At 27.2% G+C, this 21,594-nt stretch overlaps 1 protein-coding gene across 1 annotated transcript; it reads left to right on the forward strand.

Annotated features, from left to right (window-relative positions):
• The first annotated feature begins 514 nt into the window (after window positions 1-514).
• On the forward strand, window positions 515-21,482 carry LOC112598632. Its single transcript, XM_025345157.1, has 5 exons — window positions 515-636; window positions 14,606-14,789; window positions 16,924-17,029; window positions 19,652-19,904; window positions 21,047-21,482. Exons 2-5 carry the CDS (start codon window positions 14,618-14,620, stop codon window positions 21,146-21,148), a joined length of 633 nt encoding a protein of 210 aa, XP_025200942.1. The 5' UTR covers window positions 515-636; window positions 14,606-14,617; the 3' UTR covers window positions 21,149-21,482.
• The last annotated feature ends 112 nt before the right edge of the window (window positions 21,483-21,594 follow it).

Here is a 21,594-nt window from a genome sequence, read left to right on the forward strand (position 1 = left end):
TTAATAATCTCGTAAAAAGTATAATGACATCAATTGTATTATAATTTCGAGTTGCGTAAAGATATGTTCAATTTGTAATGGTTTGCTAAAAATCAAATGAACCAATGGTTGCGGGACATTAAATCGTGTTTGAGAGACCGTTAGCTCAGCACTGAATTCATATCAAATGTTAAGTGATCGTTCGTGCGACCCGGCTTATTACATTATTAAAATTTACACCTATAATAGTGATGATTATTATAATCGCATAACGTTCGTAGTCGTTCTCGAGAGCATAATAATATTAAACAGTAAGTCGTTCTAATAATAGCACACTCACTCACACAGCTACGGTGCAAATACGTGAATACGCGAACGCGCGCACACACACACACACACACACACACACACATACACATACTCAAACACATACACGCCGCCAGCCTGCGATGGTGATGATGATAATAATATTATAATAATGGGATAAATAGAGGGTGATACGGAGAGCAGACGGAAAGCCGACAACGCCGGTCATGTGAAGCAGCCAGTCAGTTAGTTAATGGCTCAAGACCGGAGTACATCTACTCAGACCGACCGCGTTGTCCGACACCTCGGCAATTCTAGATCTCGGCTAGAATAATTACCCACGAATTACAGGTAATAAAAAAAATAAATAAATAAATAACAACGGCAATAATTCAAAATCTATGTAAAATTATTATTATTATTATTTTATTATTGTTAAAGTTTTATTCGATCGACAGGTCGCGCATTTAACTTTATCCGATCGATATTACGATCAAATGTTGTACCTATTATATGAGTAGGTATTCAAACGCCGACAGATCTCGTGACTTTTATACAGAATAGATAATATTTATTTTTTTTTTTTTTCTTATGGATTTCGATAAAAATTTTTAATATTATATAATTTGTAAGTCTATGATTCGGATGACATACATTTTTGTCGTGAATTTCAAATTTTTGAAAGTCTCAGTCTGTTATATTTTTAGAATTTTTAGAATTACTTAAATTAATTTTTTTTCCTAATGTTAATCAAGCTGTTAAATATTAAGATACAGTTAAGGGTTTTATTTTTACAGAAAATTCGGTGATTCTTTACTAATTTATTAAAGTTAACTGACGACATTTTTCCGAGTAACCGTGACGATTTAATTGATAGATGTAAAAATAAATAAATCGTATTATTTACCGGATTGTACATTGCAATGATATATTTATTATTTTATCATATTAACTTTCTTTTTTTCATAGAAAAAAATTGAAGTTTCGGCAAATCTATAAATTTAAATGAAAAGAAACCGGAGAATTTAATCTGCTATGTATTGTAAATTTAAAGTATATCTCATCATTGAGCAGGTTAATATAATGGGTGTATTGAATTTGAATCCAATAATAATCATTGCAAATGAAAAATGATTCTGATCAGAAAGTATCGGCATCTATTTCTAATTATTAGTACCTATTTCATAATTTATTAATATTACTAAAAATAATTTATTTTTAAATAAAAATAGTGATGGTATTTTTGTTATTTTTTTAATTAGTATGTGAACAATTATTATTATAACACTTAATTACAATTTTTTAAACTTTTGACAAAAAAAAAAGAATATAATCAACATAAATCGAAAAAAAAATTTAAACATTTATATTATAGATCTATATTGTCCGAATAAATATTTTGAAAAACTTTGAAGTTTCGTATATGTTATTGAAATCGGTTATTTATTTTTTAATTATAAATTAAATAAAAAAAAAATCTAGTTTTCCTTAAAATTTTACCATTATCTGTAGTATTTTTTTTATTATTATTATTCCTCATCAAATCGTACATAATATACTGGGAATTATTTTACCACAAAATACTAGATCTAATTTTATACCAGAAACCATGATCATAGTTGTAGGCTAAATCATTTTAACAACTCAAAAAAGTTTGATACATAATATCATGGTATAACCCGTATATTCATTATTCTATAACTCAGAATCTAAAATTAATTGTAGAAAACAATTTTATTAAGACTTTGATCTAGATATTCTCTAGTTTAATACAAATATTTTACGCGTATCACTATTTACCAAAATACTAACTGTAATGACTTGAAAATATAATAATATGAGATATATTTTATGGCCTTCGTCTTTCTTATTTCTGCATGTAATAAGCTTTATTGGCTTGCTCTTCAGTCAACAAATTATAGACACGCTGCGCGCAATCTACGCGCATAAATTATCTTTTGACCATCAAACCACTTAAAATCATGGTGTATCATATCTTTAGATCTTTGTGTAAGTCAATAAATTATTTATGATATTATCATTTGAACAATTGTTTTTTATTTTGTCACAATGACAATTGTGTAATTTTTTTATCGAAAATTTGATTTTTGGTTGAATTTAATTTTTAAATTTAACATGAAGTTATGTAATCTGTGTTAAGTTCATACAGTATCTATGTAATTAATAAGTGTTCATATTTAATTTTTATAATTACCAAATAAAAATTAATTTAAAATAAAACTTTTAACATTAGTGGTTAAATACTTATACTAAATATTGTATGCATACAATAAAAACTTATAAAAAATAACTAAATTTAACTTAAAGTATTAAACTATTAAGCTTATATAACTTATGCTTTTACACATCAAGAACGAACAGTATAGTCGTTTTACTTTTTAAACGGATAAATTTAATGAATGTTAACATTTTTACGAATCTAGAGATAATAAAATAATACAAAACCATAATTTTGGCATGAACTTTGATCGTCTTGTTTTAAATCTACCAAATAAAATAAAATAATCAAAATCTTTATCGTACGTAAAAACGTCACTCACTCTCGAAATATTTACTCGCACGACTATCTGTGAAATAAGCACTACAATTTCTAAGATCTGTTAAGTTAAAGAATTTATCATACATTCTTTAATTATGCATTCATTTGTATTATTATTATTATCAGAATATTACTCGTTCTAAATTTAGGATACGATTATTTTCAAAAATTGATTCTGTACTATATATCATTTATATAGCAATACACTTCAATGATCACTCGTGTAACTAACATATTTAAAATGTATATATTATTTTTACCAGTACTTTAAATGTAAAAATTAAAAAAAAAAATTAATTTTGAATTGTAATTATAACTTATTGTATTTTTAATAGCACCTATTGTACTGAAACATTTTAAATAATAATAAATAAAAAAAAAAGTATATAATCATTTATATATTTAGTATTAAAAACATTTTAGTTATTTTATCAATTTTTTTTTTTTAATGTTTTCAACATTACAATGTGACAAATATAATGATTTTAACTATTTTCTTTCTTACATGGTGGGTAGAATAACGAAACGAAGTTCAAAGACACTATATTTTTAATTCATTAAGAGTTAATCCAGGTCAACTATTTATAAATCGTCTTCACTCTTCAATAAAAAAACAATATAATATTATAATATTACAAATTATCATCAATAAAATTCCTCAGTTAAAATGTCTGGCTTGCAACTTTGCTATTAAAAAATCCTGAAATAACTTATAAAATATTATAAAGTCAATTTTTTGTAATATTATCTTGAGAGTTTTATATTTTTTAATCGTTTATCAACGATCGCAATCACTCGAAGTGTTTATTTCTATTTATTCCCATGACATTATTTTATGTAATTTGATACGTAAATCAAATTGTTATATTATGCCAGACACATACGATAATCATGTAATTTGTTAAATAATAAATTGAGTACTTAAAAATAATAAAATATTTTTTTAGCTTGAAATATAATATATTTACGAATACATTTTTTGTCATAATCGTAACATTACAAATTGGAGTATATACTCATAAACGCAGAGGTTAGCAAAGTTTTTGTACATTTTTCGTGTAAAATTTAACGATACTCACGTATAATAAGTTGACAAAATAGTCATGAAATCAGTCGTCATTACTATTGCTATGTTAAAATGTTCAAAAAATCGAGATAGTTACAATTGTATTAATTGCGATTTCTAAACCTCGTGAAAATAAACGACAGACAATATGATAATTTGAACGGCTATATTATTTTCATTGTATACATAATAATATTATTACTTAATATTACGATTTCTATAAAACAATATTCGTCTATTAATTTCAGACTTCAGTCATATTAAACTCGCTTTAATAATTTTCTAAATATATATGAATAAATGCTTTTATTTGTATAACTGAACTATTATAAGTTCACCGTTTCAATTTTACCCCTAAAAAAAATCCACTTGAGGAGTTTAGAAATAGATAAAAAAAAATTTTATTTTATTGCAAAAATTTAATGAAATTAAAAGTCCTATCCGAATATAACAATTTTTATAAACAATCATCCATTATTAGTTGGATTAAACTATTGTAGATTACCTATAATTTATATTAAAATGAATATTAGGTATAAAACATGTAGTATTGCAATTTTTGTATAGTTGTGTGTATACGGATGCAAATATAATTTTTATATTAAATCAAACAATAATATTATAAATTTAATCGTCTTTATCTATTTATTTAATTTATTATATACCAAGATTTACCAAGACTTTTAATCATAAAATAATGAAAACAATAAATACGATGGTATTAACTGTTATTAGAAAAGTTTAAACATTCTACGAGTATTATTTGCAACTCACAAATAACATTTAAATGTATTTTCGTTTCGCAGTAAGTAATTTGTTCATATTGTTTTCAAATTTTTAATTGCAAACGATGTTATTCACAACTATTTCTCAATCGCTATTGCATTTAAATTATATCTTATTCACTATATTTAAGCCATCAGCTTTCTGTAAACACTACTATTAAGAAAGGTACATGAAGATAAATTATGTACCTTATCAAAAAAACAATTTCTGGAAATAAAATACAATAACGCGGGTATCTATAATTTAAAAATCAATGTTTGTTTTTAATAAATTATCTATACTTAATCGGCGAATTTCTGAAATAATGAAAAAATTTTTTATTGATATTCTTTGTAAGATGACAGACTACGCAATACTCTATCACATTGTATACTAGTTATTATAAATTGGTGATCAAAGATTGATTTACATTTTTACAGTAGTCCTAAGATTATGTAAAGAGTATTTTCGTCGTCATTGGCTGTAGGAAGTGCGATTATTATTAATGCGACAATTATAAGGTAACTTGGTATACAATTTTAGCTACTTTGTTATATAGTATAGATACCTTTTACCTATCTATACATGGAGATAAAAAGACGATCGAGACATTGGTAAACGCATAATTCTAAAACATATCTTTTAATACATTTGCTATAAAATCATGATAAAATATTGACTTATATACAAAGCTATATAATACTTAAAATAAAATAATAACAAATAATATCTAACTTAAGTTATTTTTTTTTTTATATCTAAAGGCTAAAGATCATAATTATAAAATATTAATATGTAACACAAAAAAAATAATATTTGAAAGGAGACTATTTATATGTACACCATACGGCTAATGATAATTTTATTCATTTGGTTGTTAAATATCCAATTTAGGTACATTTAAAATGACTTACATTTTAACCAAGTTCGATTTAATACCCACTTGTAGATGTGCATTTTTCTGTTATGTACACTATGGAAAACGGTTTTATCCTCAAAATTTTAGCAGCCCTAATCAGTAATAAATTATAATCAAAAACCAGATCAAATTTTACGTACACGTGTAAAACCTTACGTAGGTATAGGTGTCTACACTACGACTTCAATGCCTATATATTATACAATATTATTAACCGTTAAAGACGTACATGAATAGAATTTATGGTAATTATTATAATTAACAAACTATACAATAACGACGATTTTAGGTATACAGTTGTAAAAATTATCAAGCTATTAAAACATTTTAATGTGATTTGATAAAATACAAAGTATAATATTTAGTATAATTCAATAATAATTTTTGCTTACACGTTTTTTACTGTTTCTGGTGTTAAGATCGGCGACACGTGTTTCGTCTTGAACGCGTTATTACAATAATATGCTTGCGAAGGTTTCCTTACTGCTACAGATGATGATTTTGTAGTAGGTACCTGCTATCTACCTCTCTATATAATATTAAATCTTAAATCAAAACCATTATCTCACGTTTTTAATAATTTATAATTAAAATGTTTTTTTCGTTAAATTGTGCGGTTCCTCGTCTTTGACCCCGCGACACAAGGTTCACATCGGTACTGTACAATATTATATTGACCGCTAAACGATAACAATTATGAGAGTAGAGTTATTCTTTTTCTTTTCGCCTTATCACCGGAAAAATAAAGGCTTTATTATTTTACACGATTATAGTGAAAATATCGCGCTCGTGTGCGTATTTTATGAAGTGTAAATGCCACGAAGTACCTGATATACATATTATGTTATTGAAAAACGTTTACCAAACGAATAGACCAATCATCGAGCGGCTTGAGTCACGATTACATAATCGTATAATACATTTAAATTATGATTTCAATTGATACCCAATCTGTAGTTCTTAGTCCTTATTTTTTTATTTTGTAATAAAATATTATTGTTATATTTTATTTTTATTTCTGTCATCGAACTATATTATAAACCATTGGGCATAATATATAACTAATATATCCTTCTTAATATATAAATTCCTTTAGTATAATATTGTGTATATTATGTCATACAGTTAAAAATAGACTACAGGCATGACGTTGTCAAAAATTTTTTTATTATTTTATTATTTCGCGAGGTCATCGTCACCTAAATAATATACAATAATATTGTCATATTAACATAATATTTTTATTCTCTATACTACATTATGTCAATCAAGTAACGTGTAAACCAAAATTTTATTTAATACAATTCAGGTCGAATAAAATTTAAAATATAATCATGACAATACTACTGAATATCACGATAATTTTAAATAAGACTATGAAATAAAAACTATTTTTACTCAAACTGAACAATTTTGAAGAATTTTAAACACAAACAACAGTTTTACAATTCGTTTAACTCCATCGTTGGAATTTTGACCCAACTACGATAACACATGTCAAATTTAAAATTTCAACAACCATTCTACAATATAAATATTTAATAAAGTTTTAAGGAAATTAATTATATTATAAACTTACGAAACTTTTTTTGAATTTATTTTTGCCAAACTGTTTTTTTCCCATAATCGAAAAACAGATTATTCGGATGTTTTATCATATATAACATATAAATTTTGTCAAATGCTATATTATTTTAAGTAATATACCTTCTTTCTTTTCCTTTAAACTTGATTAATTATTTTTGATATGTAGGTAAATATTAGAAATAATAATTTATGGCAATGATTAACAGTAAATAATATAATAAATGTTTTAAAATATATAACAAAAATAAAACCTCGACAAAAGGATGGAAAAATACATTTTTTGTGCCTAAGCAAAACTTAGTCCCCCTTGAATTCCAAACTGGCATTGACTATATTAGTAACTCGTTAAATAAATAATAAATTTATATAAATCGTTATATTTTATAGATAATAATATTCATATTATTACCGCCACATAAATCGTTAAAAATGTTAATGATATTTGTGTTTTTCGCCACTAGAGTGTTTTATTTTTATATTGTACCGTGATGAAGGTTTCAATAGTATACATTGTACTTGCATAAGCATAAAAATTACTTAGTCATATACGAAAAAAGTTTGGTGTAATAGTATTCCAATTTACAACAGTTTACAGTTTACAGTGTTTCAATCGGACGTTATTTAATACTATAAGATCGTCGCGTGTGCAGAATATTTATAAATTCATGTTCGACTTTAACTAGTCTACAACATGTTGACCATTGATCAGGAGTCACCAAATGTTGGCCCATTAAGAAACTTAATTTGACAAAAAAAATTTTGTGGTAAATCAAACGAAATTTTCATTTTATATTTTAATTTTGCATTTACTTTTTTTAAATTACATTCACATTAAATTTTTATGGCTCCTAAAACTTTGTATATTCTTGAAGTGGCTCTCCAAAAATATTAATTGGTGATCTCTGCTTTCGGTACATTATCTTGATATACTCTTCATTATGATTTTTCGGTGAATTTTCACAACTTCGATCATATTATAGACGATGCGCTGGCGTTCATTGCTCAGGTGTCGGCCAAACGCGACAATAACTGAAATACGTGCATACATTCACCTTTGCTCGTCTAAATACGTACAGAAACGTTAGTTACCTAGCTAAATACTAATAATATTATAATTTACGTCATCCTTTATTAAACGTTCGATCGATCATATCATATTATTATTACTTATTATGTAGACAATGACAATCGTTAATCTAAAGTATATACTTCGGATGTTGAAAAGAAATTCTTTTTTATCATCCCACGCAAAATGTTATAATTATAAATTAATATGAAAATATTTTATATTACGTTCTGTCAATGTTGATTTATGACAAAAAGCAATAACAGACGAGAGTTAAAAATAATTAATATCACTATCAACCGCCAAACGATAGTGCACAGTCATTGTACAAAGGCAGTGGTTTTATGCGATTTCGAACTAAATTGAGGACAAACTTGAAACCGTATAATATGCACATTTAGTAGGTACAGATATAACATTATCAGCTGAATGACCTTTCGAAAGTCCGATTACCGAATTTTACAGCTCATTTTATCGAACTTATCATACTCGAAAAATTAATATTTATAAAATTATTAGCCTCTAAATATATATCTTGAAAATATTATAACCTCCGACACAACCGGTTGATAATTATTATTTTATTTATAAACGGGACGTTGATAAATAAGAGCGCCGCACACGTATCACACGGGACGTTTGAATGTATGCAAATTGCGATATTTTCTGGTTTACATTCCTTAACTGAGGACGAAACAAATTTATAAACTCAATTTGGTAATCCCGTATAAAATTGTATCTATTGTATCTATTGTATTTTAAAAATCCTGTAGGGAGCAATTGAACTAATATTTTGACTGACTGGCAGAATATATAATATGAATTTCAAATATTGAAACATTATATTTAACAAAATGATTAATTTTTATGTCAAACACAACTCGAAATAAATAGTTTTTAGAAAAATTGATTTTGAGTCTTTAGTTTTAAGCCAACGCTTTAAAAATTAAAATCTTGCAGTAGCATTTTATAACTCGGTTATTAATATAAATGCCCACTCTACGGTTTTATAATTAGGTATAGAATCACGGTGTGTGACGGAGTAGCCAACGCAGAGCGCCCTGTCGGTTCAAAAAACTTAGCGAAAACAACAAACAAAATATTATTATAATCATATGATTATTGCCATCGTTGTCTTATGCTTTTTATTATTTTGTGCACTAGACCGACTGACGCCCTTCTGGCACGAGTCGACGTCTTTTCGGCGACCTTACCGCGGTGCAGCTGTACGTTATTATTAAATAATATTTTCTATGTGATAGCATATAGGTACACCTTTACGCATAACGCAATTTAAAAATCATTAATCCTCATTTATCAAATGGTAATGGGCACCTCGCACAATTCCATTATACATTTATATGCACATCTACTATATATAAACGATGTACAATAAAAATAATGCTCCGTATAAACGAATTTTTATTGAAACCAAAGCGCCCTTGAACTGGCCATTGCCATTGGCACGAAACGGAATTTCGGTTCATTCGTATATGTATTATATTTTATTTTATTTTATTGTTATACAATATAATATAGACTATAGACGACGGTTAAGAATTAATACATTATCTTGTCGGAATAAGCCGGTTTTTTGAAGACGTTTTGATACTACATAAATATATATATATATATATATATATTTATACCGTCTAACAGTTTTAAATGAGAGAACGATAATAATCAAAAGTCATCATTATTCAGAAAAGGTAACGAAAAATTATTTATTTGGTTGGAAAGGCATTTGAATAACAATAAATAAATATAACAAAACAAATTATCTTACCTAAATATCTTGCTCTAATTTCAGATGAACCGACTTGCTCCCTCAGCCATAAGGCACATTTGACTCAAATTCAAACATATAAATATCGTTAAGTCTTCGAACCTCCCAAAAAACATAAATATTCAAATATAATAATAGTATGATATTTCATCTATATTATACATCTATCAATTTTCGTTCGATCCAATCCCATCTTCGATGCATTCGAGACACGGGTCGAAAGAACGAACTGAACAACAATAATTTCTACCTGTAAGCCAACAATAATACCAGTTATGATCCACAAATCCGTACTTTGAGTGGTTTAACTTTTGACATACATGACTTTACTTTCGAAAGCCATAACCAATTTTATAATAATGTTCGGATGACCTTGATTGTGAGGTAAAAAATTAATAACAAAAATAAATAATATTCGTGTTATTTATATACAATTAATATTATCTGATCAACGTTGATTATATTATGTTGTATAATACTGTATTGTTAAATTTTCTTCAAGGAAAATCAATTGTTTCACACACATACATAATCAGCGTTATATAATAATTTACTGTTTTCCACAAGTCAAACATTTGAAACACATATAAAAATACGGCATATTAATAAAATATGATATAATATTTGTGTTTGTCGTTGATGTTAATAGAAACAGTTGTTCAAGAAACAGCATTATTATTATTAATACTATGTCATCAACTCTTGCGACCGCGTATTGTGTAGTATCTAGGAGCAAAGATCGATTTTATATCATCTATGTCAATATAACTATTATAAATATACGAATCGTTATTATGTAACACGTATTTTATTATTTAATTTATTATAATACGATTTGAATACTTCACAAGCTCAAACAGTTAAGTCCCCAACGCCTAGAAGCCCTTCGAAAATTGAGGGAAGAATATAGATTGATAACCGTTTAAAAAATAACTCTGGAGGCTTGAGCCGATCTTGAAAATATTTCCTATTTCATATTTAATTCACTATATATGTATGTTGTAATTAAAAAGATACCAGCGTCTGTTATCCTTCTCACGATACGGAAAACTTATGTACAAAATATATTTACATCATTGGTACTGTTTTGTTCAAAAAATCCCATGTTTTTATAATAAATCAAGTGTCAAATTTTTAAAAATTTCTATTACTAACATATCAGCAATAATTAATGCAGTGTGAATTAGACTTTAACACATTTACACAATTACACGACATATATTCCTTCATTTTTGTGCACTAAAGATACAGAACAGCTTACTTGTTTATAATATTATTAAAAATTAATTATATCAACTTTCAGCACAGTGTGAATTTTCCGATTGTAAAATTTACTATTTTACAATTTTACAGGCAAGAATAAAATATTTTTGTTGTGATCTTTCTATTATTTCTAGTATTAAGTTCAAAAACATTTAAGAACGTCGGAATAATGAGGGCAGTAGGTTTCCGCCACAAATAAAAATACAAGCCTTAAATAAAAAATTCAGAGGTTTATATAAACACGAAAAAAAAGCAATGAATATTTTATAATTTATAATGGTATTTATCTTCAAATTAATTTTTAGTTTTGTACTCATATAAATATACAATCTATATAACAATACTACCTGTAATAGTATAGTTCATAAACATACACTTATAATTTAATAACTTTGAAATTATTTTAATTTTCTAGAAGATAAAACGTTAATTATATTTTATTTGACTGATTCTTAGAATATAACCCTAGAAATAAAAATAATTAAATGATTACTCCAACAACTCAAAAATAATTAGAAACAATATGTCTTATACCAATAGGACGAACCAACCATTTATCTTGCCGATAGGTATAGAAAAAAAAAATAACTACGAAATATTAACATAATACACTGTAACTATGAAAACAATAATAATAAAATATTTTTAATATAAGATTTTTTTTTAAACAATTAATGTTATCATAGTAGTCAAATTAAATTCAAAATACTTATTTTTATCGTCATGGAATTTTATTCAGATCACACGGTTGAATATATTAATTCAGTAAATCAATAAATAAATTACCAAATCGTATACAATTTTTAAGTGAACAACATTAACTGCAAATCAAATTCAAAATCCATGTACTAATATACAATAATATTCCTATAAAATATAAAAATATTAAAAATGTCAACTTAAAATAAATATTAAACTTGATATAACGATGTATGATGAATATGACGTAGGCATCTGTTAAAATAAAAATACTCGAACATAAAGTAATGAAAACAAAATTGTGTAAATATTTATTCTCAAAAAAACTGTGATTATTAAATTAAAAATAGAGATGTTTGTCTTTATCTATATTACAAATAATTGCAGCTAAATATCACTGTATAATAATATAATAATAATAATGTCAATTATTGATGTAATATCTATTATGAAAAAACTAATTTAACATCTTCCATGGCTTAAAACTTTTAAATACTTAACATTTTTCATTATTCAAATTTAATGTTAATTTTTACCAACGAGTAAAAAACAAAAAAAATAAGTAGTATATATTATTTTCATGGCTTGAAGTGAAAGGCTGTGGTATCTGAATGTGTCATTTTATTACATTTCTCTCTGCCTAATAATTCAACTTGAGATAAATCACTATTTCCAGAAAGTATAATAATGTATTTGTATTTATATGTTCTCTCTAAATTTTACTTAAACGTGGATCAGTTGTATTTGATTTAGACTTGTAACTTGTAAACACAAATGTTAAGCATATAATAATTATGAATTTAATAGTTTATATTATATCATGACAAACACTATCGACTAAAGATTCTTTAAAAATGCATAATTGTGTAAAATGTTTTCGTTGTTAAAAAAAATGAGTTGTGGTGTTATTCTGTCATAAATTATAATCTACAATAGTGAGACACATTTAAAAAAAAGCTCATTCGAATATCAATCGTAAACGTATTATAATACTTCAAGTACCTGATCCGTGCACAAGTGAGAGGAGTTCAACCCCCATATTACCAAAAATATATAATTGGTGTTTTTCATTTTTAATCGATTATATTTAATATTTTATAATCTTGTTTATAATAAAGCATAACATAAATGGTACACTACTATTATAGTGTTTTAATAGAGTATAACCACTTTAATTATACTTTCAAAATTAGTAATAAATATAAATATGTAATATTGTTTACTAATTATTGATGTATTTATTTAAAACATTTTTTTCAACCCCCTCCCCACCAATTATGAAACCCTGTGCACAGGCCTAATGAGTACAACATGTATTCATTATCATCGTTATATAGTATAATAAATTAGAAAGGGCATAATTATTATAAAATAATGAAGAAAGTAGAATTCCTTTCCTTTTACTTATTTAATTATATGACAAATTTAAACTTAGCAATAAACATAATTTAGTATTAACCTATATTTCGTAATCAGCTATTCTATAAATAATCACAATCCTTAAGACTTAAAGACAAATTTCGTGATATATCTCCTCACCCCTACAAAAGCTAACATCAAATTATATCAATGAACGCAACTTTCAGAAAGTTAGCGTTCATAATTATTCACGTGGAGGATAGATTACGTTAAGACAGTTAGATTAGGTTATGTCGATGTGTGGATTTTTCTGAATGTACGTTCTAGACAAAACAACACTTAATGTGTGATTATTTGTCATAATGTGTTATAATATAAGCTGTAGCCGAGACGTGCCCGAAATGGACTTTAACGTTGTCACACACATACTTTTATTATTGTTTTTATAAATTGATGAAATAGCCCACATATAGGCACTACACTAATATTATTGATACATTGTACTAAAATCTTGCGTATAAATTTCTGTATAAATTGTTTATATTTATAATTAACCACTATCCATTCGTACTGACTATATTAAACATTAATTATTCCTACTCCGCGGGAACCATAGAATTATAATCTAGTTTGTCTATGTAGCGGGAACACGAATTCACAACACCTATATAAAGGCGCTCACCCACAATTGCCGTTACTGTTCCATTTCACAAGTACGACGTTTTTGCAAAAATACATGGTACTAGGTATATTATGAATTATTATTACAGTTTTATTATTATATTATATTGAATTTATACACCTACGCCAATCTACGAATAAAATTATTTATTTTTTTATCATATTATAACATTACATGGTCATACATCGACGATTTTTTTTCAAATCTCAGCAGAACTATTTTAAATGGATCTACCTACAGAGTGCATACGATTTGGCCGACAAATCCGTTCTACTGCAATTCCTCCAATAACTTGACAAAAATACAACGAGAATCATAAATTTAACACCATGATATACAAATTTTACGTATCCAATAAGTATAATAATGTGATGTTTATTTTTACCTAACCTATAAGAGATGATAAAAATTTTTGAAACTGTTTTATATCCGCAACTTTTTGTGTATAAATATATATTAGTTTCCAAAATTCTTGAACAGAGCGCAATATACGCGAATAGGATGTGAAGTTAGAACAGAATGTAATCTAATTTAATATTAATAACATGTGTACTATTATGTGTTTCAGGTGTGATTTGCAATGAATTCAGCTGTAGTATTGGTGATAGTTATGTTGCTGGCCAGCCACGTTAGCAGCTCACCCGTCATAAATTTTTCGTGGGACACGCCGAGGCATTTCTGTGGATCGCAACTCGCCAACGTATTGGCGTTGATCTGCAGCAATGGATACAATTTTCATCCGGCGAGTGATGGTAAGTCCGAATACATAATAATATAATAATTCTATATACAGGAATCGTAAAATTAATATTTTTTCTTCGAAATAGAACAGAGATTAAATTAATGTAAACCACTGTATTTCAAACTTTTTTTTGACTGTCAAATGCTTTGGTCGTAAGTAATTTATAGTTTAAGTTAATTTAATGTCATATAAAATAGGTAAGTGGTTAACAAATCGTCTATTATTGATAAAAACGATTGATTATATGAACTTGGTAACGGTTATTTAGGACAAAAACGATTTAGTTTTAAAAATCTCAATCGAAACTATTTAATCGACCATATTAGTATCCAAACATAAACAAAAGTTAAATTAATTTTTTTGAAAACACAGAACATTCCAATTTTATTCAGTTTTATTGTAGAAACGTATAAATATTTTCTTTTAAATTTAAAACGGACCTTTTTTATATTAATATGGAATAAGATTAAGGGAAAAAAGTATAAAAGCATTTAAGAAAAGCCTGTTTAAAGTATCGAATTTAAACGCTACTATTAAAAAACGGCGACACGTACACTTTTTTCATTACAAATATAGCACGCCATTATAAATTCCTACAAGAATATTTTCTTTCTATCAATTATCCATTAGAGATACACTCTTAAAAAGTATTATGCAATTAATATCATTATTAATCATTTTACCACAATTTATTAACGCCAATTGTCGTATAAATTCGTAAATATTATTCACTCGCCTATATTGAAATACAATCTACTACGATCATTTATGACCCAAAATTATACTTGAAACATAAAATATATCATATATTTTAATTGCTACATTCATTTCGGTATTTGCTACCGAATTATGAATACGTGAAAACGATTTTGAACATGATATGATTACCTTTGCAAAGCCACAGAGACAGAGATGTGAGGCTGAAAAGTTTCTGAAATTTTCAAGTGGAACTTTTCATGAAATTTGAAAAGTTTCAAGGCTATTGAAATTAAAAGTATTGAAACTTTTCAATATCAAAAATTTAATTTCATAATCGTACGTATACAGTATACACCAATAAATAGATAATAGAACAATAATTTTAATATATATGATTGTAATTGTAGTAGGTATTATGGTACCACTGGTATCTGCTGTTAATTATATATTTAAGTTGGTTATAGACTTAAATAATTTTTAAACAAATTATAGGTGTATAAAAGTGTTAAATTAAAAATTTCAATTTTTTGAAAAGTTTCTAAAAAGTTTCAACACGTCTGTGAAAACATGAAATTTTACATCTCTGCACAGAGATAATTCCCGAACAATTTTAATTTCTCGGTCATTATAATATTGATATAATTTTATCTAAACATAATATTATAAATCATCGATAATCGTATCACAATGAGTGATTATTTATGTATTAAGTAATAAGCCGTATAATGATGTGCAATGGTCAAAATTGTCATTGATAAATATTATCATACTATTTTTTCAGTTCACAAATAATATGTCCAGCTATGTCAAATTATTTTTCCTATAAATTTATGAAATATATGGTTTTTTAATATAAAAGAACCGGTGTGAATATTTCTAAATTGACAACATTTTAATATCCCTTACAAATTTCAATACGTTTCACATATTTTAAAGTACTCCGGCCACTGCTGATTCTACGCCAAAAAATATTCTAGAACTGCACATTGGTATGCGGTTTACCAAAATGTTCCCAATTTTATTACATTCTCACAAGAAAATTATTTATTTTAATTTGATAATCGGCAGTACTTGCTGAAAACAATTAACACCTAACGATCAGGGGATTCATGCGATTTCAAACGAAATCGTCGACGTGGCTGAAAATTAGAGTAAAAGTTAATCATATTTTATTAATATCTACCAATTAGTACCAATTAGTCTATAATAAAAATTGAATTTGATGACATTATATTATTATTATAATCTGCGATAGCCTCTATAATGTGTTTAAGAGATTATATATGTATACATTATACATATAATACGTTCTGTTACAATAACGAGTATTATTAATTATTATTGAATTATTATTTATCGCATTATGAAATTATTATTATATGGCATTTTTTAAACTGCGAAGCGTCGTGATATATGTATTTTATTTTTTATTTTTATTTTTTCAGATGTTACTGTCCCGAGCCGTCGTCGAAAAAGAGTAATAGTCGAAGAGTGTTGCGAAAATACTTGCACGCCGAAACACTTAAAATCCTACTGCTGGGAAAATAGAAGGTAAACTTAACTAATACACTTAACGCTACATTTGTTCACGATCTCGAAATACGAATCAATAAATCGACATATACACATGGCCTGCTGTGCGCGACGATATTGTTATAAAATATTATCACGCTTGTCGACTGTATTTTTCGTGTCTCGTTTCCACTCGCGCACGGACGAATGGCTATAATATTTTATATTACATGCCTGTATAATATCTAACAAAAAATTCACAATGTTATCATAAAAAATCATACTGCAACTAATATCTAAACATGATTAATACCATCGTCTAATAATATATACCAAGTATTGAAATTTGCTTGTTCACTGTAACTATGTAAGTCTGCACGACCTTAGTCATTCCAATTAATTACGTAAACACATCCAAAGCCGAAATATACAGCCTGATAACGGGGTTGGTATTTGCAACCAGTGTCATAACCAGAATTTTGCTTGGAGGGGTTGGTGATAATTTATTACAAAAGAAAGATTTGACTAGAATCCTTCACGTAACATTGTTATTTACTAAATCCCGCATGGCCTTATGGCATAACTATGGACTATGGTTTACGAATTGCTTAAAAATAAATGACTTTTAAATAATAAGTATTTAGCTAAAACAAAAGAACAGATTATGTATAAATATCTTACAACTGATAATATTTTAATCGTACAAATTATTTTCTAGAAAAAAAATATGTTTGGAAAACAAAACTAACCTAGAATGTATTACGCGAAAATCATGCCCTAACCGTGCCGTCTTATGTAAACATTGTTGGATGACTCTTAATACAATTTAAAACCAACCTGCAAGTTCACATGTACCTATACGTAAAATTTGAAAAGTCGTGAATAATTTTTTACTAGGTACTTTAAAAAACCGAGTCTCTAATAATATAGGTAATAGTGTACTTGTGTCGGGTAGTTTATCGCCACAATGCATTTTCATTTCTAGTGGCGCCAATGGACGCGTTATAATATACTATTATAAGAACCCAAGCGTGAAATTTATTTTAACCAAGTGCAGCTAGTCTCGAAAATTATTCGAACACAATCAGAGAGAAAAAATTCGTAAAAAACACGCACATCGTATCATAATAATATTACTAATCGCTGTGTTGGGACAGGAAGTTTTTGCAACTCTGCCCTATGCTTCCTCATTACAGTATGTTAATAGGAATTAACACGCATCGCTGTCGCAATATATTACAAATCGTATACCTATAATAATTTTATCTTATAATTCGATTTCCTAGATTGTTATCATCGTAAATATGATATTATTACGATGCGCCAATACAAGTAAAACTCTAAGGCTTAAAATATTTCATAACCGTTGTTAAAAACATGCATATGCATTTAAATGAATATAATTATTTTTTTTCTTTTTTTATGTTATCATAAAATAATAAATTGTTCGAAAGAAATCAAATACTTGCTAGATCAGTCGATTGCGATTTTTTTTTTATTCTTCTAAATAAACAGTAGAATAAATGGACATCGTTGATAAAATTAACAATAATTATTATTATGCGCGATAGCTGATTTTACAACATTAGTCGACCGAGACAAATAATATTAAGTATAAGTTCCGAATAATAATTATACCATCAAACGTGTCACGTGGTGTGGAAACGCAAACAAAAAATCTCTTTAACAAAAAAATTTGCTGTGTTACAATACGCGCTTTTATAAAGATATAATACAATGTTAAAAAACCTAGAGTTACATTAAAATGGCAAATAATTAAATCTTATAACAATCATAGTAATAATACTATATGCTATTGTGTACGAGTTTATTATGTTACCTGGTACTTATTGTAAGTTTTATCGAATACACGCTATAATCACTGCAACTGTATATACATTAAGTATAAATGTATAATACCTATATATTATTTCATAAGCATCTGGAGCCGCGTAAAAAGGATTCTGATTGGCTGTCCAATACATTGTTACAATCATATTTTGATCGTCTAAATATATTGTTATAATAATACATTCATATTCATGTTCAGTGTTCACGTTCACGCACCCATACATAAATACACACATACATTGTATAAACACTACATTAACTCTCATGTATATTAATGTATCATATAAATATTATGTCACATTAGATAATATATTAAATCTTATGGTTTCATTTGTTGTTGTTTTTTTTTTTTTTTTTTTGTTGTTATTTCGGTATTATTATCTACCTAAGTACGTTACATTACTATAGTTCGTCCGCTTTTTATTTACACTCATTCTCATTTCTCATCAACAACCACATAATTATCATATAATATTATTTTTTTATTCTTATTCTCATTGATAGGTCGATAGACCTCTACATTAATGCATAATAAAATTTATTATTATACAATATACACTTTTGTGAACGAGTGGAAATATTGACACAATAATAAAAGAAATATAATCGTTACATACATAACATACGATCCAAGAGTTTTTACACATTTTGCTTTTAACTCACTTCATATTTCGTACTTCTACGAATTCTAAATAATCGTCTTGTGTCCACGATACAATATTACATTATCGTCTGACAAATGAACAATTGTAAAACTACATTTAGCTTCATTTCTAAAACACAAATATATCTTATTACGATGATTTACAGGTCTGATACTCGGAGTGTTTTGGAACTGTCCGCGTCTGTAGAGAAACCCTCGGTAGACAAAAACGTGAAACCCCAGAAAGACCCCACGAGTAACACACTGTCCCAAAGCCAAAGCAACAGTCTGCTGCAGGCTGAGTACACGACTGTCAAAACGAAATCTTATAGTATTATACCTAATTCTAAAGAGCTCGGTAGGCAAAACGACATTAAGACTAATAAATACAACACGGTCCCGTACGTCCCAAAGAAAGAAGTAAGCCAAACGACAATAATAATAATAATAATAATAATAATAATTATATAATTCAACCACTCTCTAATGATCTAATAACAACGAAAATGATAATAGGTACGTATAAATGTACCAACCTGCAGGAACTAACATGTGATCAATCAGAATCGCTAAATAGCGGCGCTCGATGCTCTATGAATATATAATATTATTATTATAGGTACATGAAGTGTATAATGTATTTTTGTTTTGTATATGAACACAATAATAATTTATATTAATATTATATTATAATGGGATACAGGACTGTACCTACATATTGTATTTATTACACATATAAATTGTGATGTACAGGGTGTGTCGGGACGAATCGACTGCATTTTTAAAGTGCGAGACGTCTGCGTTGACAATCTCAACTTAAGGTACGTGCGCTGTGCGCATGCATACGACACAAAGTCCTGCATAACTGACGTAAATATACAATTCCTACAACTCGACGGCATAAGTGCATTTTAGTTTTAACCGTCTTCGATAAATCTACCTGTATAAAGTACATTTAATTATCAATTTACCAACCGACTGAGCACTGCAAAATCATTGCAGTGGTACCGTGATAAAATCGAGAGTACAAGTTTACCCTGCGTGAAGGGTGGGCGACGTTGAGAGTGCCGAGTGAGGGAGACGCATCGCCCATATCGCTCTTATTTCGTTACTCTTAATTCTTATTATATATATATATATATATACAAACAGCTTTATTATACTGAACTCTAGCCCCATGAATTTTCTAAGTCCTATATTTACGTCTAAACATGCGTGGGAGGGGAACTCGAATGTAGATATTGGATAAAATGTCGAATCCTCGAGACACGCCCTGCATATTATTATGCATGAACAATACATATACATTTCTAAACCGTTAAATGCACAAGTGAATTTGTATAACACTAATTAATAATAATTAGTATTAATTACTTTATCCAGTATATCAATACATATTATTACTTATTATACTAATTATGTCTCGACAGTACAATCATAATATATATTATTATTTGTCCGTATTAACCCATAAACTCATTTTTCAAGACGTGGCTCGTCGTCGTCGTCTTCTTTTCATTTCAATAATAATTAATATAATTATTTTTTTGTCGTTTTTCCAGGCGGTGATCGTCCAGGACCCAGTGCCAGGACGAGTGAAAACTGTAACACCATATTTTGACAAAATGCCATCGGTCATCGTTACTAAAACCACGCAATACTGAAACTCGGGAATAACACCGCGCCTGCAATTCGTCTTCCATTTTGACTTCCATCGTCAAAACTCATCGAAATATTTAATACTGTTTGGTTTTACATTATGCGTACATAATATGTCGTGTATAACGTTTCATTTACAGTTTTATTTTTCTTTGTAACAATGCACCGCGCAAAACCGAAGAATTAAAAAAAAAATATTGACTAAAGTCCTGCTGTGTTAATTTTAATTTTAATTTTATAAGTATAATAAGTCGTTAGTTCCTGTGTTAAGTTTGCACGATTTTAGTTCACGATATACGATTGTCGGTGAATATAATATAAATAACGATTTTTAGAAAATTATTATAAAAACAAGTCTGTGATTTTACGACAATTTATATATTCGCTCCATTATATGGAACATGAAATATAATATATAATATATTTAAAAAAAAAATACAAATAATTATTT

Source organism: Melanaphis sacchari, unplaced genomic scaffold (assembly GCF_002803265.2).
Source record: "Melanaphis sacchari strain LSU unplaced genomic scaffold, SCAv2.0 Contig0_pilon_pilon, whole genome shotgun sequence".
In the NCBI taxonomy this organism is placed as follows: Eukaryota; Metazoa; Arthropoda; class Insecta; order Hemiptera; family Aphididae; genus Melanaphis; species Melanaphis sacchari.

What these genes read in the sequence shown, in the direction of transcription:
- LOC112598632 (XM_025345157.1), top strand. Translation starts at nt 14,618, where the DNA reads ATGAATTCAGCTGTAGTATTGGTGATAGTTATGTTGCTGGCCAGCCAC. An exon ending in TACTGCTGGGAAAATAGAAG is followed by an intron (nt 17,030 to 19,651) that starts GTAAACTTAACT and finishes GATGATTTACAG; the next exon opens with GTCTGATACTCGGAGTGTTT. An exon ending in CGTACGTCCCAAAGAAAGAA is followed by an intron (nt 19,905 to 21,046) that starts GTAAGCCAAACG and finishes TCGTTTTTCCAG; the next exon opens with GCGGTGATCGTCCAGGACCC.